Genomic DNA, 26,330 nt, shown 5'->3' on the forward strand with positions numbered 1-26,330 from the left:
GGTCCCATGTATGGCATTCTCTTCTAAATTCTGTTTTAAAATTGCCTGTAGGCAAATGATAGCTGTACAATGTTTTTATTTTACTCACGAAAATGTGAGATTATGCTGAATTATGCTTTCCACCAAGGCATGTTTCTCAAGACAGCTAATTTTTTGAGGTGTTGTTTTCAGTTTTACATCAATGGCTCCCATTTCTTGAGATCTGATACAAATCAGAAAGAGGCAGGGATGAAATCTCTAGAAGAAAAGCAGCTGCCCTTGTATCTTATTTGTTGCAAGTAATATGGACATACACAAAATTGGGAGTATGGAAGAAAATAATTTTTAAAAATACACTCTAGTTTTGAAGTGTGAGGCCTGAATCTCTGCAGTTACAAAAAATATCTCACCCACTATTTTGGGCCCTCAGTATAAAATCTATAACTTTATTTCTGCATAAAAACTCCCAGAGGGGCAGTTGCGTTAGTCGGTTGCAGGGGAAAAAATCAGTGTCCTTTAGCACCTTAAAAACTTAACTAATTTATTTTGGAATAAGGTTTCATCATGCAAAGTGGACTCCAGGACTCTTTCTTCTTTCTGCGTAGAGTTGACAAGCTTTTTACTAGCTGTTGCCTTGTGCTTCTCATAGCAGTTTGGCCTTCAGACACTGTAAGTCAACAAGGCAGTTTTTCCTTTCAATACCATGAAAACCTTCATACCCTAAATGTATACAATTATGGTGTTGTAAATGCAAAGGAGCATCAGACAACTAGGAAAAATATTTCTGCTCTAGCACCTTTCTACAGGTACAAACTGGAATAAATGGGGTGGTGATCATTCCAAATCCCCTGTCCTGGGAGGCTGAGAACCCTATAAGATGTGGCATCAACCTTTTAGCAAACACTCAGATAAAAAGCCAACAGCTAGCACTTCAGCAAGCTTCCCTGAAAAACAAAGAAGCCTATGCGGCAAGATGCCTGCTACCATACATTAAAAGTGAAAGGAGGCAACCAGCATATCAGAGCATGAGGAAAGCACAAAGTATCCAAAAAAAGAAAAGGGGGAAAGGGACAGATTGCATGCAGATTTATGTGAACACACTATGGCCTGATTTTGAAGAACAGAAGAGACCAAGTTTGCTACACTTAGCTCTGTGCAAATGGAACATGGAAGAACGCACAGCTGAAAACAAGCTTCATATTTCTATTTTGTTTTGGTTGCGTCCCTGGGGATCTTAGAAAAGCCACTAACTTTTTTCCTTTTGCAACAAGCAAAACAAGTCAAGGAGGGAAGAGAATCTTCCATGTAATGAAGTGAAACTATTTCTCTAAAACATTTAAAACTGAACAGGTGGGAGATATGCTAAATGAAGGTTAAATTTTTTATCTTCTCCTTTTTGCCTTTCTCTCTTCTCATGGAACATGGGAGTCTCATCTCCTGAACTGCCATCCACTGAACATATGTCAGAGCTCCTAGGCTGGCCAACAGAATTTTGGTAGAGGCTGAGCGTTCTGCTGGTTTTAAACAGAACCCAGGATTAACTGCCTACAAAAAAAGATCACAAGGCTTTAGAATTAAGGGCACTGTGTGAAGCTTAAGGACTGGGTATAAAACACAAACCAAATCTATGAATACAGTATTATTTTTTAACAAGAATTACACAAGATCCTACATTTAGAATGCTGCCGTGGTTCTCACAACTACATGCACACAAACAGGGAAGCTTAGGCCCCAACAGCAGATTATTTCATTAGTGGTTTAAATACATCATCATCAAAAAGAAGTTTTACTGGTAAACTGTCTGTGTTAAAATGGGTTGGGGGGAATATCTCCACACATTCAGATGTCCTCTTACATTCTCAGGATCTTCAGAAATCTGCCTCTTTTGCTATCAGCAAAATTAAAACAAAGAGAATTCATGGGGATGCTTAACACTACAGTTGAAATACAGTGAAAAAAGTTGGCACATTCAGACTCTCCAAACTGGGATGGATTTATAGAATTGCACCTCTTTCTCTCTGAAATGATTTCCCTCTTCTCCCAGTGACCCCATAATACAAGAATTACCTGAAATTGAGGGACTGTCCACAAGCACACCCACCCATGGAAACTGTTGGATACGGAAGTTCCACAGGCTGCCAAAGGCTGTTGTAGGGGGGTGTGTGCCTGCGTGCAAATGTGTACACATGCACAAGGGGGGGGGCTAGGTTCACAGTGTGATCTTTTCTTAGAACTTATACATAAACAGGAATTGTATGCTATGTCCAGAATACAAAGTGGGCATGTAGCCGAAGTGTTTTCCAGCAAAACTGATTTCTAAGATTTTTCCAAGGTCAACTTCATATAACACTGTACTTAAAACTTCTCACTGTGGTGATGATGGGGAGGGAACAGCCACTTTTCAGTGGGAGAAAGTTAATACATTTCCACCCTTTATTAACCTAAGTCCACAAAAAGTAAGGATGGGTAGAAGTTATTGAAATAAATAATAAAATTATTGGGGTTTTTTGTATATACTGATAACACAAAAAGGACACAAGACTATAGGCTGAAAAGAGTAAATGAGTGTTCCATGAATTCCAGATAAAGTGTATGAAAGACTAATGTAAAAGTTGAACTAAAGAAGATTTGAAATGGACATCTCAATACAAGGCTAGCATTTCCAGATTGAAACTACTTGCGGCTCTGCAAGTCAGTTTTGAATTTTGCATTGCACATATTACAGGGGAAAAGGTAGCGACTAAACATTCTGGTTTTTTCAGACTAAGCAAGAACATGTTAAAGAAGCTTCAAGATAGCCAACGTTATAAATTAAGAGCCTAAACAGCAATGTAAGCACGGAGGTTTTCTGCTTAAGCCCAACATGCAAATCAACGTGCCTACAGATTTTGGTAAAATACGTGTATTGGCAATGAAGCAAGAAGATGCTCAGCATCCACATTTTATCCAATACTTGAATAGAACATAGTCTAAGAAACTAAAGCCATTGTCTAGAAGTGCAGAGTGATATCTACTATAAATGATGGACTGGGCTATTTACTGGCGCCTTAATGTACATACCAAAATATACCAACTTCAGCATTCATTTCAGTAAGGATATAGCTATACACTGCAACTTTTAAAAACTTTAGCATTGGATTTTTAGTTTGCAATTGTAATAAATATTTTGGAGTGGTGCCTGCAAAATATATAAATGATGGAACTAAAAACATATGGATGAAACTAAGTTACTTGTTCAGATGAAGAATTAGGAAAAAAACCCATCAGTACTCCTACAAGCTACACAACTTTAGAATATATTCCAGTAACGAATATGACAGTATCTCTATTTGTCTTGTGTATTTCTGGACTGTCAACCACAGAGCATAAAATCCTGTAATTTTCATCTGTTTATAATCTGCAATAGTAGTAGCTAGAATAATCCTAACCCATACAATCAGCTTTGCAGAGCTGGAGGCATTTTACCTCTAAATCGCCTTTTGTAATGGATTCCTCTTCTACACGGAATTGGAGGTCTTCAACCTTCCTGCAAGGAAGAAGAGAAGGAAAAAGATCTGCTCACTTTTTTGAGGGGGAGGTAATAAAGCATCACAGCTACTTTATTTTACTTATTCAAATTTATATACCATGTAATAAAATAGCTCTAGGTGGTCAACATAAAGTATACAACTATCAAATTTAAAAAAAACTATCAAAAGAAACTAAGTAAAAAAAGAATAAAACTATATAGCATAGATTAAAACTGAGCACTACACAAAAGAAAGAAGTCTAAGAATTAAGAATTAGAGCTACCGAGGGGGAGGGGCACAATCCAAAGAGTAGGTGCTACCACCGAGAAAGTCACTTCTGTATTGTCATTACCAAGTGACAGTCTCCTGGCCATGGAAAGGTACAGACTAGCAGTACTATAAAATTAGAAGGAGGCAATGGATCCCTGCTCCCACTATGGAAAACAAAGGCAATTCCAGCTGGGCCATGCAGACAGCATACAGCATCCATTACTTCTGCAGCCTCAGGGGGACACCTGATGTCAGGTGACATCAGAGGGCCAATCCTCTTCCACTGTCTCATAACACCAAGCCTTATGAGGAATGTTTGAAGGAGCTGGGTATGTTTGGCCTGGAAAAGAGGAGACTAGGAGGAGATACGATAGCTATCTTCAAGTATCTTAAGGGCTGTCACATGTAAGATGGAGCAAGCTTGTTTTCTCCTGCTTTGGGAGGTAAGACTCGAACCCATGGCTTCAAGTTACAAGAAAGGAGATTCCAACTAAACATTTGGAAAAACCTTCTGACGGTAAGAGTTGATTGACAATGGAACAGTCTCCCTCGGGAGGGTGCAGGCTCTCCGTCCTTGGAGGTTTTTAAGCAGAGGGTGGATGGCCATCTGTCATGGGTGCTTTAGTTGAGATTCCTGCATTTTAGGGGGTTGGACTAGATGATTCTATGAACAGTCAATGCCCTCTTCAAACACAGGTTGTTGCTGAAGGAGAACATCTAGTACTTCCTCTTGACCACTTGGATGCCAGGTGTCCACCTAACTGCTCAAAGGACTTGCCAGTTTACACATCCAAGTGCCTGAGACCATGCTATTTTTAAAAGGTGTGTCAGTTCTTTCAACTGTTCTAGATATAATTCTTCCCTTGGTATATGTTACATCCTCCAAAACAGGCCATTGAGGCAAACAAGTGGATTGTATTACACAGCTGGTCTATACACAGCACATCTTTGTTGTTACACCTCTGGAAATTTATACAACTCAAAGTCATTTAAATATAGATAAATGTTTATCTATGTCTTTGGCAATCCCTGGAAGCATGTGGGAGTTCACAGGGAAAATATATCTTCTTTACCTTAACGACAGTGAAATTCATAGCCAACACATTTCCAGAGGAAAGGAGCGGTTCCGATGAGAACACTGCTCTTCATTGCTGCAGCCTCAACAAAGGGTGAAGTGGGTGAAAAGAGGTAAGCTGCTGCTGACTGGCGGAGACCGCATTTTGGGTGCCATTATGAGCAGAGATTGGGACGCAGGTGGTGCTGTGGGTTAAACCACAGAGCCTAGGACTTGCCGATCAGAAGGTCAGCGATTTGAATCCCCACGACGGGGTGAGCTCCCGTTGCTCGGTCCCTGCTCCCGCCAACCTAGCAGTTTGAAAGCATGTCAAAGTGCAAGTAGATCAATAGGTACCGCTCCGGTGGGAAGGTAAACGGTGTTTCTGTGTGCTGCTCTGGTTTGCCAGAAGCGGCTTAGTCCTGCTGGCCACATGACCCGGAAGCTGTACGCCGGCTCCCTCGGCCAATAAAGCGAGATGAGTGCCGCAACCCCAGAGTCGGCCATGACTGGACCTAATGGTCAGGGGTCCCTTTACCTTTACCTTTATGAGCAGAGATTAGTCACATGGAGAACTGACAACCTACTGGAATGGGTGTGTTCTGTCTCCACTTTTGGATGCATTACACCTCTGAATACCAACTGCTGGGAATCAGAAGTGGGGGGGGGGGTTGCTATTGTTCTTATGTCCTCCTTGTGGGCTTCCCAAGGCCAGTGTGAGAGCAGAATGCTAGAATGGATGGCCCCCTAGACTGTTACATTAACCCACCGGGAAGTTTTCTTGTGGAACCATAATGGAAACAAGCAAAGGCCATGCAAAAACACTAACAATCAACTCATTCATTTCACACTGTCTTTCACAGGAGTTCACAGTAGATTGTTCTCTATATTAATTAGCCATATGAACATCTTGCGCTGGGCACCAAAATACCTCCCACAGCTTCCCACAGGAAAGCCCTTGCATGGGATGAAAATCCTATTTACTACATCGTGTGTGAGCATTGCATGACATTTCTCTGAAGTTACTCAAAATTCTACAGTAAACACAAGGTGTGAACAAGACCCATAGCAGGAGCAGAATTCTAGAGGTTTCATAGAATCATAGAGTTGGAAGGGACCCAAGGGTCATCTAGTCCAACCCCCTGCAATGCAGGAATCTCAGCTAGTTTGTCAGTGGGATGCAGAGAGACTCAATTTCAAATCTGCACTTATCAGCAGTTTCTGATGACTCCATAGTTTTTCTGCTTCTGAGGCTGCTCAGTTACAAGTTACAAGGGTACGTGGAAGTGGAGGAAATACTAGACGTCCGAAGCCCTGAGTATTTCTTGAGCTGCAAAATGCCAGTTCAGTGAATGTGTACCAGCCAAGTACACTCGTACTATTAGGTTGCTTGGCAACTTGCTCAAGGCCAACCAGGGACAAAGTTAAAGCAGTCACTGAACTGGAATTTCCATGACTTGCAATAGTTTATGCCTTACTGCTGTACAATATAAATATAAAGCAGTAAGTCTGCTCAAAAACTTTCTGAAGAGTATTAGTACATTTACAAAACTGTTTTCAGATGCAAAATTACCTCCCACCTTTATCTGGTTCATCTCTACAACCCTGCAAAGTTAGCTATGCTAATATTCCCAGTTTTTACAGAAATGAGGAACAGAGATTAGACAACATATTCCCTCCTCCCAATGAAGACAGACAAGAGATTTCTAAAGAAATAATCATCCTAACCTAACTGCAATTCCCAAGATGATTTGAGGAAGGCCTTTACAGCTAAAAGTGGAATAAAACTGATTTGAGCCTGTAGTACAGATACAGAGAGGGGAAATTTCTGGAGCTTACACACTAAATCAACAGCAAAGATGGAAAAGGAACCTAGCCAGCCTCGTTTCTTCTCTTCTTCCTCACCAGCACCACAATCTTTTTGTTCTCCATCAGCATCACCATCAAGTACTTCTAAGGATGATTTACTCAATGCCACACAATGAGTACCAAGAATTATAATTTGTTCTAAAATGTCAAAATACATCTTTCTGCATACATTCAAATTACAAATTTAGCATACCTTCTTTCTTCCTCCAGTTGGTTAAGCAGTTCCACCTTTTCTCTGTCAGCAGCTTCAACCAAAGCCCTCAACTGGTCCATCTTAGCCTCCATTTCCAGTATTCGCTGATGAACAAAGATGCATATTAGACAAGCCACCCATTTACTTAAAATCAGTATATGTGGTTTAACGCCTTGAATTTGCCTGCATCAAGAAAGTAACAACATGCCTTATCAAAACTGAGCTAATGCAGAATTAATGTGTTTATCCTGGCCAGTGCAGAAAGTGTTTGAGGTTGGATGGTTCGGGTCATTTTTTCCATGTTAATGAAGGAGTCTCTTTAACAGACCCAAGCAAAACTTCTCTCTCAGTTTTTGGCAGAGTCTTTTTACTTATCCATCCTCTTGCACTAGGAAACAGAACAATCCACATTTCAATGGGTAAAGGGCCTACCTGATCATGGCCATCTCGGGCCAATGCCAGCTGCTGCTCTACTTCCCCAACATGGCTGGTGGCCTTAGCAACCTCTGCTCTCTCCAGGTCCCTCTCAGCCAGGAGCTGCTCAATGTGCTGCTGTTTCTCTTTCAGTGCTTCCTGCAGAGCAGTGGTGCCTGAAATCTTCCTTGCATATCGTGAAGATGTTTCTGTCAACTTCAAGGATAAGACATGCATCTTTAAGAGCCTAGCTACCACCTTAAAAAGCATTAAAAGCACACTAACTCAGCATACAGAGTCAATCTATCATTTCTTCTTATATACATAAAAATGTAAGACTGTCATCATGCAGCCCCAATTGGAGGGTTTGTAGTGCTTCACCACAATCTTAAATGTGGAAGAGGAAGGGAGCAAAAGAAAAGGCATGTTTTAGAATGTCAGTTTTAAACAATAGCAGAGGTTTGTATAAAACAGGAATGGAGAGAGACAGAGGAGCTGTGAGGATATGGGGCTTGATTGAGTAAAGGTAAGTGAGGTGGGGGCAGGTGGGACTGGCAAGCAACGCAAGGAGGGGCACCAGCCTCTATAAGCAGCATGAGTATGCATACGTTTACAGGCAGATCTTCCATCATGGGGCAAAAACAGGCAATGGGGAGGTGAAGTGAGGGATAGGAGAACCACCCTTAGATTATAAACAGTTCACAGGATCCAACCCATGTGTATGTTTGTCATTCAAGACCACCACAGTACAAACGGACTGATTTGGTCTGAAGTGAGAGGGTAGATAGCACATTCTGCAATGGGTACCACTTTAGTCCAAAGAAGTGGACAGCTTAATTAGCAGTCTAAGGGCATGCTATACAGGATGCTTCCCTGGCTTTTGGTATGTGCTTTGTTTGATAGATTACCAACAGCAAGAGCAGCAAAGAAGTCTGCATTGGAGCAGCGGCCGTGGGGCCAACATCACTGCCTCTCTTTGTCCAATCAGCACATGATTTCCATCACAGAGGGCCTTCTTGGTAGTGGCATCGACCCTGTGGAACGCCCTTCCATCAGATGTTAAGGAGATGAGTAATTATGTAACTTTTAGGACACACCAGAAGGCAGCCATGTATAGGGAAGCTTTTTAAGGTTCAATGTTTTATTATGTTTTTATATATGTTGGAAGCCGCCCAGAGTGCCTGGGTCAACCCAATCAAATGGACGGGGTTCAAATAAATCATCATCATCATCAACAACAACATCAACATCAATGCTGTGTGGACGTGGTGGGTGTGGCATGTTGGAAAGAGAAACAATCAAGCTTGAGTTTGCATAGATGGCTTCTGACCACTGGGACTTTGCTGCATCAAACAAGTATATCTAGAACACAGAGAAAATTGAGAGCTGAAGCTCTCTTGTGACTACTTTTTTAGGGGTACGCCATTTCTCAGAAGAGTCTTAGTCTGTTGCAGAAGAAATGACAAGTTTTGCTACACCCTGAACATCAACAATTTTATTATATCAAAAGCTTCTGTGAACCAAAGTCCACTTTACCAGATGCATGAAGTGTTAACAGGTATAGCATATAGTTTTGGGGGTGGGTGGGGCTGAAAACAAAGTATGGAAAAATATATATATCATACAGCCATAGGGCTGTATGAAGAGCCATAGGGCTCTTCATAGGGGCAGGACAGGCTGTGGGAAATGACCCTTAGTATCTGTCCCAGATTCCTGTTCTGTGTAAACATAACATAGTATGAATGTGCCGTGGTGGCCCTGGGATGGAGGCTGACGGAGTGGAGAGATGTGACACTGGCACCAGTCTTCTGCGAGTGATGTCATAACAGTCACACAAGGCGGCCAGGCATGCTGTTGGCACCCAGTGGAACCAGCTCTACGAAACTGCTATAGCTCCCAGTAGCAGATCTGGGACAGGGTGTGCCTACTCCGTGTAACCAGACAGTGGGGGGAGGAAGATACCTGGCACCAGCTCACCAGCTTCAGTGAGGTATACCTTATAGGGAGATTTTTGCCTGAGAAAGCTAGTATTTACTTTCCTGTTCAGTTTCTCATTTTAGTAGCTCAAGAAAGGAAGCAAACATACCTGTGCAGCTAGACTCTTAATGCAGCAAGGGGAAGATAGGAAGCAGAGGGTTCAAAGGGAAACAAAGGCCTGGCCTCAACCTAAGATGCGAGCCTCAAGAGCAGATTAGCTTGGTAAGCTGCTAAGTATTCTTTGGCCTGGCTGCTGGCTAAATATAAAGAGCGTTCTTCTGTTAAGCCAAAGAATTCTCTCACTTACTCAAGTCAACCTAGGATCACATGCAGCAAAAAGCAGTTTGCCAAGGCCTTGTGGAAAAAAATATTCTTGGGTCCCACTTCTGGGTAGAAAATATGCATCACCAGTTCTTGCTGTCTTTGTTGAAGCATCTACCCTACCAAAATTGGAAGGAATCTTAAATGGACTAATGAATAGAATTTTTGGGAGTGCCATTTTTAAGATCCTGGTGGAAATTGGAATTAACCTGCTCAAATTGACTCAGTAGGCTCTGTGATTAGTTAACAGTTGCCCCTTGCTCAGAAGACACTGCAAAGAGGGATTCCATCACCACAAATCCCACAAGATAGTGAATCAGAGAAGCAAGGAATTATTTATGATTAGGCAGCACTTACCCTTTTATTAAAAACTCACATTTTTTGTCACATTCACTTTGCCGAATGGCTAAATGCTAGTTCTATTAACAATTCTACCCATCTTATTAACCAAAATATATTGGTTCTAATGATTTTTTAAAAACCGTATGTTGTCAATGCCATCTGTTCTAATAGCTGGCATGGAATAGTGCATGGAATAACAAACTGCAATAGATCATTGTTACCAAGTTATTAAGAATGGTCATATGAAACAAAAACAAAACTTTCTGTGATGTTTGGCCTAATTTTAATCCATCAGTATAAACTAATTGGCAGAGCTGCAAATTTCCATTTGCTGCAGGTGACGAAAGGTTAGAATATTAAAAGTTAAGATATTAAGGTTAAGCATTTTATCTACAGCATATAAGATTTTAACATAATACAAACTCTACACTTTTCTTGTGTCCAGATCTTATAAGATAACATGGTTTAGAAACTAAAGAAAGAGGCTTCAGCCCACAAAAATACTTCTGACTTGAATACGTACTCAGCAACTGGGAAGTTACATATAACCATGATTACTGTAACAAAGAGGTGGAAAAAACTGTTTTCAAAACAGTGTTGAAAATAAGTGTGTGGAAATACAAAAAAGAAAAAGACACACCATTCTCTCTCTCTCTCTCTCTCTCTCTCTCTCTCTCTCTCTCTCTCACACACACACACACACACACACACACACACATATATATATATATATATATATATATATATATATATATATACACACACACACACACACACACACACACACCAATAATTTCTCTTTAAACTAAGGAGGGCCAGAACTGAAAAAAGGAATGAATGAAGCCATGGTACCATTTTAACAGTGCAGCCCCATTGCGCATCTGAGTCCAGTTGTCCAAAAGGACTTAACTGGCTCATAAGTGCATTCAAGACTGAAGCCTAGGTCTGTTACTTGGAAGTAAGCCCTACTGGCTCCAGCAGGAACTGCTTCCAAGTAGGTGCATTCAGGCTTTCCGCCCAGTTTTACCACAAAATGCATTCCAGGGGAAGTTATGGTGTAGATCCCAGGCAGGTTATTTAGAAATCCATTTGTTTCATAATTAAAGCATATGCCTCTTTCTTATTTTAAGTAGCAACTGTTAGTTTGAGCTAAACCTTAAGTCTACGAGCTTAAAAATAATCTAACTCTTCTATTCTCCAGGGCTAGCTAAGATTCTTTTCATGCATGCTTTAAGCGAAGACAAAACAGAAGAAAATGGACCATGGAAAAAGGGCCGTGTCTTTCCCAAGGAGCCAAGCACAGGCCACATGCAATGCCAATCTCTGTAAAGCATGCAGTCAGAAAGTAAGCTTACTAGTCCTGTACGGCTCGGCTTGCTGCTTACTGATGAGGCCACAGAACTCAGTGAGCTGACGGAAGAGGCACTTGGGCTGCGTTTCAAGCTGGAGGGCATTGGGATGGCTTTCCTGACCGCTGCCTTGGCTTTTGCCGGTGTAGTTGATGGGAAGCCAATCTTGGTAACTTTATGGACAGGAGCAAACAAACCATATTTGGGCTGGCACTGGAAGTACCTGTAGGGGAGGGGAGAACACCATTAATGAACGCCATACTCCACAGACAAACATAATTGCTAATGTATAGTTCTATTCAAGTATGTAAAAATATGTTGCGCATGCAAACATTCACAAAGACACACACACGTCAGCACTAGTCATAAATACCTTGGGTCAGAAGCAATTCAGTGAGATGCTTACATGTTAAATTCCCATACAGTCAATAGGACTACAGCAGTATATGAAGAAATGCAATTGTTCTGTTATGGCTTGGAGAGACTATTTTTTTAATTCAGCAGATTTTATATATATATTCTGTTTTAACTCATTTTAGGTTGTTGTTTTTTAAAAAAGGTTTTAAATGATTGTACCCCTCCTTATGCTGGTCTGCGATCGTAATAAAGTGTTGTTGTTGTCATAGGTCCTCCTTGTCTACATAAGAGTGACTCCGCGTTGCACGACTCAGGGGGAGAGCTTGAAAATTAGCATCACCTTGATGCTCACTATTCAGCATTTCCAGAGATGTTTAGTGAACAGTTTGCACTCTCCTTCCTTCACTTTTCATAACCTCTCATACACTTCTGTTTTAAGAGACCCTTCTGAGCGGCCTGCATGCAGGAGCCAAGTTTTGGGGATGGTGTGTGGCCACAGAAATGCAGACAATCTGAAGAAGCCATTTGTACCAGAAAAGGGGAGTGTGGAAAATGGGTAAGGGGTAAGTGCCCATGCTTCCACCTGGGGCAGATGGCCCCTATGCAGGAGGCAGGTGGAATGGTTGTACGGTGGAAGGAGTTGGGAAACCTTGTGAAAATTCTGTTAACCCCCCAGTTTCTAGTATTACCTCCTTTAGGAACTGGGCCAAATATCAGTTCCTGTTTACTTTGGTATCCATTGAATGTGCTGCTACATCTTATGCATGCTTATTCCAAAGGGGCGCCATATATTTTTGTCGCATGGGAAGCCATCAAATGGTCTGAAATGGCAGCTTTCACCCATGGTGATGTTCCCTTGACACTCACCCTGCCTCGCATCTATGGAAAAAGTTACTTGCTGTGTCATGGGGGGAATGTGGGACACAAGATACACAAGATGCGAAACGGGAAAGGTGGAAAAAGAGGGGGGGCCTACTAACAAGAAAACTAAGGAAAAAGGAAAGGCTCACTAACAAAATAGGAGTTTGAAGGTGACTCACAGAAAGCAAGTTCCCTAAGCTGCAGCTGGAGCAATACCATGTGGGTAGCTGCTCATTCCGCTCCTTGATGCATGTGCAGTTGAGATTAAAAAGAGATTTCTCTTGAGTAGGACGTGGAGTGAGTGCAAGCTAAGATGCTGGAACAGACAGAAGTTGGCTCAGCACAGGTGCAGAGCCCTTGTATGAAAGCACAGAGACAGGGATATGCCCTACCAGGGCTTCCTGGATTTTGAACTAACCTCGTTCCAGCTACTGCACCATCGTTCTTCCCTAGGGGTTCATCTAATTCAACGCCACACCATTCTCCCTTCGCAAAGTCAGTCTCCCCCAGGAAACGGACTACGCCAGCTTTTGTTCCACCAACCTGATTGCAAGGAGAAAGAAGGATTTTTTAACAAAAGAAATTTCCTTTTAAAAAAGAAGTACCAAAACTAAATTGGAAGCACAAGATTTACTTTGCATATCTAAGCATTTTCATTGCATTTTCATATTTAGCTAATTTTTAACCTACTACCATGCATTCGCCAATGCACACCCAACAATTCTTCCAGATTGGTTACTTTGTTCCTCACACAATTCCTCAGAGACTTTGACAACAGATTAGGCATCTTGGTTTGGCAAGACGACCAAACTGGCAAACCAGGTTTTCAATCAACCAGCAACCAGAATTAGAAACCATGGTTTGAAGTGGGTTTGCAAAGCATGGCTTACATTCAAGTTTTGTAAACCATTGTTTGGCCTCCAGAAGCTGTTGTGCCATAGAAACAAAACTGTAGCAGGGATGGAAGCAAAATGCCCACTTGCATATTTGGAAGCTTCCATTGTACATTTGCACAACTGAGACAAGACTGAACCACTGCAGATGCACCCACAACAAATTGTCAGGAACTGCCATTCTCAGCACATGTCAAATTCAAAATAGTAACTAGTTCCTCAAAGAAATATATTTCATTCAGCTTAGTTATTTTGGACATTTCATTTCTTTTTTCTTTTTTTTTGGCAGAGGAAGCTACCTGTTACAACTGCCAACAAGCACAATAGACCAGAAATGGCCCTTTTAACCTTGACAGGAAATTTGAAGGCCAACCCACCAACACAAACTTTCCTAATACTAAGAGCTTCTAATAAATTTATACACAAAAATATAAATTAAGTTTTATTTTTAATAAATTAAGGTGTCAAAAAACAAGAAAACCCTTAATAAAGTATTTTTTAAAAAAATTAAGGAGCACTTTGTGTTCACAGCACCTACTATATGCACAATTTGATTCAGGTTACAACTTCTCCCAGGCCTTTGGATAATTAAACAATCTATGGCCTTTTAAGCTGGGGGGGGGGGCGAGTATTGTTTTTGTTTGCTGCTATGTTATGTATTTTTGTGTTTTTATGTTATAAACTGCCATGTGATCCTCAGATGAATCCTCAAATTTATTTATTTAATAAGCTGTTGTTGTGGTTGTTGTTGTTGTGGCTTTCTCACCCTTGATACGGGTGGTATAATTTATGCTCTAAACCTTAAGAAATAATAAGGCAGAAGTGGTCAATGTATGGAACAGGAATTTATGACAAACCTGAAGACAAACCGGCCAGGGAGGGGGAAAGAGGATTTGATAATCTTGTGAAAATTCAAGAGTCCTGTCTACACTTCAGCACAACATTGCTGCCTGTTCCCTAGAAGAATAGGCCGGAACCCAAACCACAGGATTCAGACTGCAGCATACCCTGGAGAAATATGTCAATTACGGTAAATTTCAACAGTTTTTGCAGAAAAAATTACGAAACATAATCTATTGCTAGTACTTAGCTCAAAAATAGTATAGTTGGTTGACATGCTACTATGCTTTAGTTTTGCTGAATGGGAAAACTTAGTTCCGGACCACATAGCCCTGTATCGGGAAGTTTAAATGTTTGATGTTTTGCTATGTTTTTATATGTGTCATAAGCTGCCCAGAGTGGCAGGGAAAGGCAGCCAGATGGGTGAGGTATAAACAATTAAAGTATTATTATTGTTACTGGTATTGTTACTGGTATTATTCCCCTTTTCTAGAAAGTCCACTTGACAAATTTAGCAAAAACAAGGGCAATGTTGCAACATGATTAAAATAGCTGCACTAGTGTCCTTCACTCAAATGGAGGGAGTGTGCTAAAAAATTGAAGAGCATAAGAAGAACTGCCAAATCTTTTTTTAGCAGAGCATGACAACCCCATATAATTCAGAAAGGGTGATATAAAATAGTAATGAGCCAAAGCAGCTGATCTGGCAAATCACTGGGACTATTTTGCAGCCTGGGGTGACGAGAGGAAGAGTTTAGTTTGGTACTCAGTCGTGTTTTTAATCACAAGCATGGATAACACCATGATTAAACTTCATTTGTCAAATTCAAAAGTAGCATTATTTTCCACAATGTGGACTCGATCTCTCTTTTCTACAAGCACATAAAAGGCTTCCTGAGGAGAACAGATGGCATGAACAAGCCTAGCAATGTAAACAAGTGTCTTTAAAATTCTTCACCTGCAGAACACAAAACTGACTGTGTGGTATGCAGAATGCAAGAAGGCAATGAAAACAGTCCAGATCCAGGGATCCCCAGGGATGCACCTGCTGATGGTGGAGACGTCAGGTACCATCTTGGTTGCAAGTGGATGACAGTCAGGTGCCAAATGTGCCTGGCACCTGCCAATTTCAAACGCTGGCTCAGAGTGAACAAGGCTGAGAGAGAAGAACTATCCTAGCAGGGCCGGCCCACTCATGAGGCAAGGTGAGGCAACCATCTCAGGTGACAGGATCCACAGGGTCAGCAGATTCCAATGTAGATCTTTATTCCCTCTGTTTCCTGATGTAGATCTTCACTCACCAAATCTCCTCTGGCAGGGAAGGAGACAACATTTTGTGGTTTGCTTGAGATGCCAAAATGTCTTGGGCTGGCCCTATATCCCAGGCATCCAGGGAGCTCAGAAATTTGAAGCTTATATCCTAGGCTTTTGGAATAGTCCCATGCACGAAAACAGGACACAGGTAAAACATCTAAACCAAGAAAATGCTAGATTTACAGATGGGTTTATTGGGGCATGATGCATTTCACAGACAAGAACCAACTTTATCTATAGCACAAAATGGACTGAGCTGAGAATGACGAATGAATGCGTAAATACTAGAGCACTAGCGAATGGATGGGTGGACTCACACACACCAGTGGTTTAAACCTCCAGAGTGTTTATCTTGTACTGTATTTGTATGTTGTGATCTGTCCTGAGTTCTGCAGGTGAAGGGCATTATACAAATTTAACAATCAATCAATCAATCAATCAATCAATCAATGTAACAACAGAAAACGTCACTCATCAATCTCAACATTACCAAAATTATCCTGTAACAGCTATTTTTTTCTATATTACTGATCTAAAAATTATATGCTTGATGTGATACTATAGTACAAATGTTACTGCTGTTTAGTTACTATCACCAAACCTCCATTATATTTTAATCTGTACATAAACCACCTTTTTTGCTGTGCACGACAACTGTGAAATTTAATGTGGACTTTGCCTTATCTATCCATACTCTGAGGAAGATCAATAAAATGAGAGATGAGCTGAACAATTCACAATAAAACCAAAAGCTGCCTCCTTTTAAGCCCCACCCAAGCAAGGAAATCTGCTTTGCAACATTTTGTGAACATCTGGCAGCACAAGTTTCTGCTTTAGAACTCATCTGTAGCAATGGGCAATTTTATCAAGCTATGTCAAAGCCATACAAGACCCAACTGTAAATCCTACATCAGGAGCAATCTTGTTTAGAGACCACAGAACTGTATCCAAATCCAACAAGCCACAAAATGATTTAACTGTTCATTTCCCTGTTGCCCTGCCAGCTTCTGCAACAAGACCTTATGTGAAGTACACATGCACTATGGCCTGGTTGCAGATTTAATGTGTTCAGTTCAGTCTTCATACAGTGATATAAGAGCTTGAAATAACATTTTAAGTGAAAAGCAGTTCCTTAGTCTAGAATTCAGGGATAGCAGTGAGGTAGCCAATGCACTTGGTTTGCCACAGGATGCCTTTGTCTTGATCCAGCAGAGTTCTTCTTAGGCTCTTAATTCCAGTTGTGATCCTTTGACTTGCTCCTTTATTGCCTTTATTCTTAACTTATAGATGCAACCACAAGGGCTAGACATTCCTTTCAAAATATTAAGAAATTTTAGTTGGTCTACCCAAAAATATATTTGGGAATCAAATGCCTGTGCATGGCTGCACACTTTCCTTATCCCTCTTTCATCCCTAAGTGGAAACTTCTGCTCTGGACCATCACACCATCTTCTGAGCCATGCATTACCCTTCTTGGATGCCCCACCCCCAGACATAAATAAAACCAGTTCCATTTCTTTCTGCAAACTACAGAAACTTCATCTGAACAAGATGTTGAAAAACACACAGTATTAAGAGTTATTCCTTCCAAAAGCTCTTAAGTGCTTGTGATACAATGGCAGGAAAGGCAAATGTTTTAGACTGTTTCCATTTGGACATGCTTTAATCAAATATGGGTGCCCATTGGCTTCTAAGAAGGACAAACGCTCCATCTGGTTGCTGAATGCAAAAGCAGACATATCACTGACTTTTCTATGCTCCTTATCTTCTAGAAGAGTATCACTTGGCTGGAACTCCATACAGCCTGAAGCAACAATATTCTCAGAACCCTTTTACTGTACAAGGAAAGCCACAACCTCCACAGACTTTTAAAAAGCAGATTCAGCCTTTGTGTACCAGGATCATTTAAGATAGCTCTTGTTACACAATATTCAGTGTGACCATTTAAGGCAAGGTCCTCTCAGGTGAGCTATATTTTGACTACAGAAGCACACGTTAAGAGAACTTAAGTACATTCACCAAATTGGGTCAGAAGCATCCCTCTTCCTTTGACAAGAACCAATTCTGAAGGAAAGCCACAAATGCTTAGGCTCACATCTGTCATCAAATATCCTCCTTAATGGAAACTGAAAATGAGAACCATCTCATTGGGCTGTTTGCTCTGTGTTCATTATAACAGGGGAGAGAGGTGTGGGCAACAAGTAGCCCCACAAAAGTATCCCAAAAGCCCTCAATGGCAAAACAGGTGAAAGATAACTAGTGATATGTTATGACGGCTGTGAAGGTGCATGAAGGCTGCAGCAGTAAGAGAATACCAACCGTTGTGATACTCATGCTATCGGAAAAGAGCCTTTCTGCAAAGAGTGTGCATGGATCAGTGTGCACTGATCTCCACACATAAAACAAATTAGCACACAGGCGTCTTCCAAAACCCATTAAAAAAAAAAGTCTCATGGAGAATAGCCTGTACAAAAGGTGTGGTAGATTTTGAAGAAGCATAAATTCAGGACAAAAGGGAGAAACAAGCAAAGAGGAAGGCACATTTGACAAATCGTCTTCATGATCAACTCCCACCCGTAAACTATGTCCACACTATGAAAGGATGTGCGGATCCAGAACCGTCCTCCACAGTCATTTACGGACACACCACTAAGACTGTGTTCATGGAAGACCATCTTCCTCGACCACGCAGGATCACCGAGAGAGAGAGAGTACAGCTACTACAAGTTAAAGGTTACAAATAGGAGATGAAACAGTTGCTCTGGTGGGGAGGGAGCTCAAATAATAAAGCTAACCAGCAAACTTATCTATCAAAGCACTGAAAACTAATAAAGAAATCATGTTATCTCAAAAAATTAAACAAAGTATCCTATTCTAAATAATGTAGCAATTTAACTGCAAATTAAAATGATCAGATTTACACCGCTGGTTAAGATATCTATGTAGTAGTATCAGTGGGAAACTGGGCTTAAGGCTGCAATCCTACACACTTTTACCTGGTAGCAGACAATCCTACTGACTGTTATGGGGCTTACTTGACAGCAGATATGTATAGGATCACTTTCAATGATTAAACTGGATTTTTTCTTGCTCAGGTTATACATGTGTTAAAATTCAGACATTAAAAGTCTCATTTCAAACCCACTTACTTCCATTCTAAAATATGGTGCCATCGCAAGAGCCTATATAAACAAAAGCCGTAATTCTAGACAGGATGGATCCTTACTGCTTTTGACAGGCCAAGGCCATGATGAGAATGATAACCAAAATGATTCCCAAATGACGGGCCCTGAAAGGCTTTCCAGATTGCTCTTCCCATGGACAGCCCAGTCAAAACATCTACTTGTATCTCACAGATCTCAGATTAAGTTGTGCCTTTTGGGGAGAAGCTGGCAGGTCTGCAGAGATGTGACAAGCAGGCAAACAGAGTCACTTAACTTGTCTAAGAAAGTAACAAGAAGTACTGTAGACAGATGTCATGTAATGTTCCTGCTCTCAGTGTGTGCAAGGTAAATGAGCTTCTTCCTTGAAGTGGGCAAGCCCAACAGCATTTATGTTGCCTTGAGGAAGAACGTCATTCAGACTTGCAGCAGCAGGTCATGGGCTGGTCTTCCCCAGCAACTGCCAACTCCAATTGGCCTTAACTGCCCACAAGCATGAACAGCAAACGCAGCTGGAGAATGTCTGGGTCACAGGATACTGAATGAGAGCGGGGAAAACTTTTAAGACCCAGGAGAAGACTTTGCTCTGACAAGTTTCTGAACTAGCGGGTTACACGCCATAGATTTATGGTCCTTCTACCTTTGGTTTAATTCTAGGGACTTCTATGGTTTGATTAAATCCCTGCAATTTAGCCACAGAATCACCTGAACTCGACTTCTTAGCTACAAGATGTGAAATGCTGGGGAGGAACAAGATTGCAATTCTCAAACTGTGCTGCTGCAAATAAGTTGTTTCAACTATCAAAAGGTCCCTGTGAGCCCAAAGGGTTGTATCCAATGCTTGGACCTACGCAAAGCAGTTTCACTGATGTTAATGGACCTGTTAGTCATCTCCATTAATTTCAACTGATCTACTCTGAGCAGGAGACACAACAGATACAACCCAAAGATTTTGCCCAACGCCGAGGCTGCCTGCTGCATGATCCTACTTCCTTCCAACCAGCCTCTGCTGGACAGGCAGGTGGTCCTGCCATATCTGCATTTGGTAAGCCTAGATCATGCAGTCTCTCCTGACAAAGAGATGTTGCTTAATTGCCTGCCCTTTGTGGAGGCTGCCTACTTATCCCACCCACTTCTAAAAGGCCACAGATGGCTGTTTCATTTATATATGAGAAAAATCTTCCATAAATTAAAAAATCTTCACGTGAGTCCTAAACAACAGAGCTAGCCCCTGGAAATCCACTCTGGGTAGGGAACACAGCAATTCACCTGCAGCCTCCGCCACCCAGAAGTCTCTCCGTGCAGCAGCCACCTGCCTCAGCTCTTGATGGCCTACAGTGGAAAGCTTCTAACAATGATGGCAGTGAATAGGCAGGTTGACATGGAGGCACAGTTTGTTGGTTAGTGGAAATAAAACAAACTTACCAAAACTCTGTCCCCCATTTTGAGTTCTCTTTCTCCTTTCTTCAGAGAGCCAGCTTCAGAAAGGTTTGATATGGATTCGCTTGCCGTTTTGGAAAGATTGGTAATTTGAGAAGTGGGGAGTTCCTTAGCAGTAGGAGGCGATGTCTTGTGGGGAATACCTGTGGGGGGCAGGTGCGCTGCTGCAGAAGGTGAAGACACGAGGCTAGCAGCTGACACAGAGGTTGGCGAAGTTGCCCGGGAAGCAGAAGAGGCCTGCGTACCATTGGCTTCATCCTCAGTCAGTACTTTCCGTGTTAGCTTAGAGGGTCTCGTAAAAATTCCCCTTAGAGGCTCGCACTGGAAATAGCGAACTCCAGCCACAGAGCCATCGTTCTTGCCAATGGGTTCGTCCAAAACAATCCCTGCCCACTGTCCAGGAGCAAATTGTGTTTCTCCCAGGAATTGGATAAAACCAGGCTTATTCCCATTGACCCAAACACGCTCCCCGATTCTGAAGTCATCCACAAACTCCTCCTGTGCTTCTGAAGTGGGTGCAGTTGGTGTCTTCTCACAGGCTGCTGTCTTTTCTGATGGGGCTAGAACCAAACACAGCAGAGAGAGTCAGACATATTTATTCTGAAGCTATGTATGTCTGCTTTTGTATCCACACTTCAGTCACATCACCTAATCAGAGTTTCTAGTCCCGACAGACCAATAAGGACCAGGTTATATAGTCAGGTCAGTTTAATGCAGTGTTGGCTGGAGGTCAACCCCCACCTCCCTGTGAAATGAGAGGATATCATGTCCCAAAGGTTTGGAGGGGAGCTGGGAGAATACACACACACAAAGACACAACCAAACATCCAACTGACTCCTGTTTTTGCAAAACATCTTCAGAAATTCACCCCACTACATGGCAGCTATTAAAAATAAGCATGCATCAGAAATGTGCACCATTACATTTTTATCAGAAAATGTTAAAAAAGGAAAAGCCACATCCCTCATCTTCCTTACCAGGAGCAGCTGATGCAGCTATTTTCAGTAATGTGCCTCCAGGCTTGCTGATTTTGGTGGGGGCCTTAAGCCCACTCGGTTTTAACATACTCATCTTCTTGTCAGCGTTTGATCCCCTCTTGTCTGCAGTAACTATCTTTTCCCAAACATGGATGCAATATGGGTTTCTACGCCGTTTGTCTCCAAGTTAAACCTGTGTATATATTAGAGAAACAAAAAATTAAAGATAAAATGTACTTTTTGCTCTTAAAGTACCTTTTGTAAAGGACTTGTAAAGAAACTTCTGGGCACAAAGCCCACAAGCCTCAGAAGAATAAAGGAACATTTGCAGGGCAAGGCTGGCTATTGCCACATTGGAAGCCTATTTCATATGAAAAACAAGTTGATTTTTTTGAAACTTAATTTCCACATTTCATCTAAAGGTTGCTGGGGGGGGGGGAGAGAACAGAGCCCTTTATGACATTACTAACATTACCATAGAAAATATTCAGCTATTTGAGATGTTCAGACAATTCTATGTATTTATAAAGTGGGGTGGGGAGGGAGATGGCACATGAGGCCTGTAGAGGAATCATGGCTTTTAAAGAGCTGAACAAAAGCAACAACAAAACTCAGCAGAGCATTATCCCTTGGCAGCTAATGAAGAGACACCCTCCTGGCTGATGATCACAAGTCACTCTACAGGCCCCCACGCAGCCCCCCAGCACTGCAGCCAGAGGTATAAAGGAGGCTCCTCCTCCTTCCCAGTTTCTAGGAAAAGTGAATGGCTTTGATTTAGAGGCCCACTAAGGCTTTACAGAAGGAAACAAGTGGCAATATTATTTTTCCTAAATCAATTTTAATCAAGCATTCCTCACTACGTGTTGAGGACTGGCTTCCTTTAACTGCAACAAGAAGGCAGCGGATTGTTTCTTTTAAAAACTTACAACGCACTGGTGATCTAAATGTATCTTTGGCTGTTTGTCAACACACAACTTATGCCAAAAGGTCCTTGAGAGAGGCATCATTTGTGTGCTAGTGGTTACAGGTGGTGGAGGTGAGAACAATTAAATCACCTACAAGGAGCACTTAGAGGAGGCAGAGAAGTTTTGAAATGGTTTCGAAAAAGCAACTTGGTCGCTCAACTGTTTTCTCAGAACTTGACATACAGGTTATGGAATGCAGATCCTGGTCTACAGTGTGCACAGAGTGTCCTGGCAGCAGCACAAGTCTCTGAGCTTGCAGCATTTTTAGGTCATCCTCTAGGACTGCTAGCAATACTCTGGCCTGGCATGGAAATGTATTATAAGAGGACAGAATGCTCCTCAGTAGGAACAGAAGCAAACTCTGCACACATCTTCTACTCCTCTTGCCCCCAGATGGGTTTCAAACTTTTGTTTGAATATTTATTGGGAAACAAAAACAGGCAGCTTCTTTTACCATTTTGCGCAATGTTCAGGGACTTGCTGCTGTTAAGCACAAAATCTGGATCAGAGCCTCCCAAGCCGTCCTGGGACTTTTCCTCTCCTCTTTCGGCACCCTTATTTCCCATTATATCTGTCTGCATGACCCTCACTCCATCAACTCTGTGGCCTTCAGCTGCCCTATTCTCTTAAGATGACCCTGTTCTTCTTTGCTGTCCTCCATAGCAATATGCCCACCACCAAAAGCTAACTGTAACTTGCTACCTCTCTTATCATTTATTTTATTTAAAACATTTAGTTCCTGCCTTTCCATTAAGATGCCTGAGGCAGCTTACGATAGGAGTTAAAGTAAGAAATTCAGAAAGTAAGACATCAGGAGACAGCACATTAAAAACTAAAAAACTAGACAGCTTTAGCCACCCGTGGTTTGGCTGCTAGCAAGGCAGGCTAGCCATCCTGACTCGGTGCAATTCAGGGGGCAGCAAAGGAGGGGGCTGTGGGCTCGCCTTGAGGAGGCTTGCCTGGTGCCCAACCTCTTTATTCCCCAAGGCATTTTGTATTTTGAAACATTGGAAATGAAGTGTTTAACTTTGCTACTTTACTTGTGTGTTGCATTGATTGTTATTTGGTACTTTTAATAGGTTTACTGTATTTTTTTGCTTTAAGTATGCTGTAAAATCATCCTGAGATAAATTATAATGGAATTTATATACCAAAAATAAATATGTTAGCAGAGTTTGAAGGACAGGCCTCCCCACCCCAACCCTGCTTTGTGCTTTCCCTTAGTATTGAATTGTATGCTCTTTGAGGCAGGGACCCATCTTCTTTTGCTTATGTTATTCTGTGAAGTGACACGTATACCGAGAAAGCCCTATACAAAATAATATTAAAGTCAGGGCTTGGGTGTGCATGGATGACCTGGTGATGAGCAGGGGGGCAGGAGATGTTTACGGTGGTGCCAGAGTTCCACAAGTGCCTCCTACCCCACCACAACAAGAAGTGAGGAAAGGTAGCAGCAGCCAGGACCCCAGCTTTGGTGGGGCGGTTGGGGGAGAGAGAGGGGCAGCTTCCCATTTCACCTACAGCGGCAAAATGGACTGTGCTGCCCCCGCCTCTGACCATAGTGTGTTCTTGGTTTATGAATGCTGGCTTGCTAGGGAGCTACAAACCAAGGTACTGGATCTGGCCATCACAGGTAGGTAGCCTAGTTTTAATGGCAGCTCTCTGGTCCATTTCTCCCCCTCACACCAGGGGAGGAGCACAGCGGGCGCACTCAAGCAACAAGCACCAGCACATTGCCCATTAAGCTCCAACAATCCTGCAGCCCTGGCTTGCCCTGCTGCAAGAAGGCAGTCAATGGGTGAGTTGTGAGATCGGCCACTTGTTAATAGAGTGCATAGAGTGACAAGGGAAAATGGATGAAAAAGGCCTTTAAAAGCATAAGAGAATTTACAGATGGTCCCCAAGAACAGATTCTCCATGTGGAAGGAAGGGGAAGCACTTCTATTCCCTGGTATTTCACAGGCCCTTAAAAGCCACAATTCATTTAGTCTAATGCCAGCAGCGTAAATCCCTTGAGCTAAAACACCCCCTGAAACCCTTCAAATGATAATTACAGCAGATTGACCACAAGAAGTGCTTATGGGGTGAGGAGAATAACTGGCATGCAGAGCATTAACAGTTCATCTGCTAGGGAAATCAACAAGAGAATAAACCATAGCCCAGTCACAAGGAAAGGGGAGGAACTTAAGCAGCAATTGATTTCCATTGATGCTTATATGGCTATCAAGGAAATTACAGGGCTAAAATGAAACCTTATATTCAGAATCTCAGGTTTTCCCCTCAAATTCCCTTTAGAGGGTCCAAACTTTAGATGTTCTGCATGGTAACCCGCATTCTACAGCATTATTTTAATTGAATGTCAGTGTTCAGGATAAATGCCCCGCACTATCTCATTAATTCTAAGAGCACAGCAGCAATCCTATGGAGTCAGGCCAAAGGTCTCTCTAGGCCATCTGACAATCAGCAGCCAGCACCAGATACAAACAAAAAGCACCAGATTCAAACAAAAAGTCTCCATACACTTTCCTTGCAGCTTTGAGAAATCCAAAGTTCAGGGACATGTTGAACAAACCCAGTAATCCTTGTTTAAGCATAACAGAATCAAAGGTCTGAAGAGGATCCAAATACCATCCAACCCTAGACATAAATCTCTATGCACTGTTCCATTTCTCATGACCCTTCCTTGCAGCCCTTTTACACATTACCTCACATCCTCAGTATTATTTAATATTAAAAGGAGCAAAGGTTAACATAAGCTCCAAGACCAGGGACTGATTATTAATACATTTATATCCCACCTTTCACTTCAGTGAGCCCAAGGAGGTGTACTTGGTTCTCCTCCTTCCTGTCCTCACAGCTGCCCAGTGGCAGTAGACAATAACTGGCCCAAGATTCAAACTTGAGCCTCTCATGTCCTAGTCCATGGGTAGGCAAACTAAGGCCCAAGGGCTGGATCCGGCCCAATTGCCTTCTCAATCCGGCCCACGGACAGTCCGGGAATCAGCATGTTTTTACATGAGTAGAATGTGTCCTTTTATTTAAAATGCATCTCTGGGTTATTTGTGGGGCACAGGAATTCATTCCCCCCCCAAAAAGAATATAGTCTGGCCCCCCACAAGGTCTGAGGGACCGGCCACCTGCTGAAAAAGTTTGCTGACCCCTACCTAGTCCAATATTCTAACCACTACAACACACTGCCTGCAAAGATGACCTTACTATACCATCCAAAACAAGCAAGAGAATCAAAGCCATTTTGCCAAAAGCTTTGCTTTCGCATCATTTAGCCAAACTGCCCATTTGCTTTTCTATTTTCTTTTCATATGTTTCCCTTCTCTCCCTCACCATCTCACTTTCCCTAAGCTGCTAGTTTTCTCACATGCAATAAGCCTGCTTTTTTGTTTAAACACAAGGCAACATTTAGAAATGCCACCCTGTCCTGGCAGTCCGGAATGATGCAGTCTAAGGAGAGCTTTGTCAAGTGATCTTGCTGAACATATAGATCAGCACAGCAAGCAAAACGCCAACAAAATCTTTCAGCAGGCTGCCTGGTGTAGGGGTTAGGCTGCTGTTGTTCTTTAATAAATTTGTATACCAACCTACACCCATAGGTCTCAGGATGGTTCACCACATAAAAGTATAATACAAAAAACACAAAATACATAACAAAAGTAAGAACGAAGACAACCCAGTAATTCCCCCTTCCACAACACATTTAAAAGGGCATCGGATGTCAGTCAGCCAAAGGCCTGGCTGATGAAGAATGTTTTCACCTGCATGGGGAGAGCATTCCTTGGGCGCCACTGCAGAGAAGGCCTGTTCTCATGCTGCCACCCTCCAGACCTTTCATGTGGGCGCACACAAAGAAGGGCTTCATAGGGTGATCTCAGGGTCTGGGCAGAAGAGGTACATGAAACAGGCCGTCCCCAGAACTTAACTGCTTGGTGGGCTTGTACATTAATATGTGAGCATCTAATTTTTGTCAGTCTTAATACAGTAAGGTTGGCAGTCAAAAGCAATGCTAAGTGGAAGCAAACTATTGGGAAATTAAATTTTAAGCCCAGCAACATATTACATGCACAGGAAAATATAAGACAGATGGAACTTCTCTGATACAGAAAGCAGTAGAGAGTCCAGGGTGTCAAAAGAGCAGAAGTGGAATTATTGCAGCAGGTCATATTCAGCTAAAAAGTTGCAACCTTTAAGGATTTCTGCCACAAGGCGATGTTTTGTGGAAGTAACAGTTG

General features: G+C 42.1%; 1 protein-coding gene and 1 long non-coding RNA gene across 40 annotated transcripts in view; one reads left to right on the forward strand and one right to left on the reverse strand.

Moving 5' to 3' along the window:
• CLIP1 (CAP-Gly domain containing linker protein 1) overlaps positions 1–26,330 on the reverse strand; it is a 108,278-nt gene that overhangs the window by 65,738 nt on the left and 16,210 nt on the right. For 16 of the 39 annotated variants that reach the window (XM_083589639.1, XM_083589614.1, XM_083589611.1 and 13 more), the window contains 8 exons: positions 21,122–21,314; positions 20,129–20,703; positions 12,914–13,038; positions 11,284–11,500; positions 7,307–7,504; positions 6,875–6,978; positions 3,445–3,505; positions 1,835–1,867 (listed from right to left, as the gene is read on the reverse strand). In XM_083589639.1, the coding sequence (XP_083445765.1) occupies positions 1,835–1,867; positions 3,445–3,505; positions 6,875–6,978; positions 7,307–7,504; positions 11,284–11,500; positions 12,914–13,038; positions 20,129–20,703; positions 21,122–21,215 (1,407 nt within the window). In that variant the 5' untranslated portion in view covers positions 21,216–21,314. The remainder of the gene's footprint in view (positions 1–1,834; positions 1,868–3,444; positions 3,506–6,874; positions 6,979–7,306; positions 7,505–11,283; positions 11,501–12,913; positions 13,039–20,128; positions 20,704–21,121; positions 21,315–26,330) is intronic. The other 23 variants (XM_083589619.1, XM_083589616.1, XM_083589627.1 and 20 more) reach the window with 3 other exon arrangements.
• LOC310751488 lies at positions 3,517–11,270 on the forward strand. The gene is made up of 3 exons (XR_014542554.1): positions 3,517–4,946; positions 8,192–8,846; positions 11,130–11,270. It is a non-coding gene; the product is annotated as an uncharacterized lncRNA (long non-coding RNA).

Source organism: Podarcis filfolensis, assembly GCF_964270895.1.
Source record: "Podarcis filfolensis genome assembly, chromosome: 16".
NCBI classification, from domain to species: Eukaryota; Metazoa; Chordata; class Lepidosauria; order Squamata; family Lacertidae; genus Podarcis; species Podarcis filfolensis.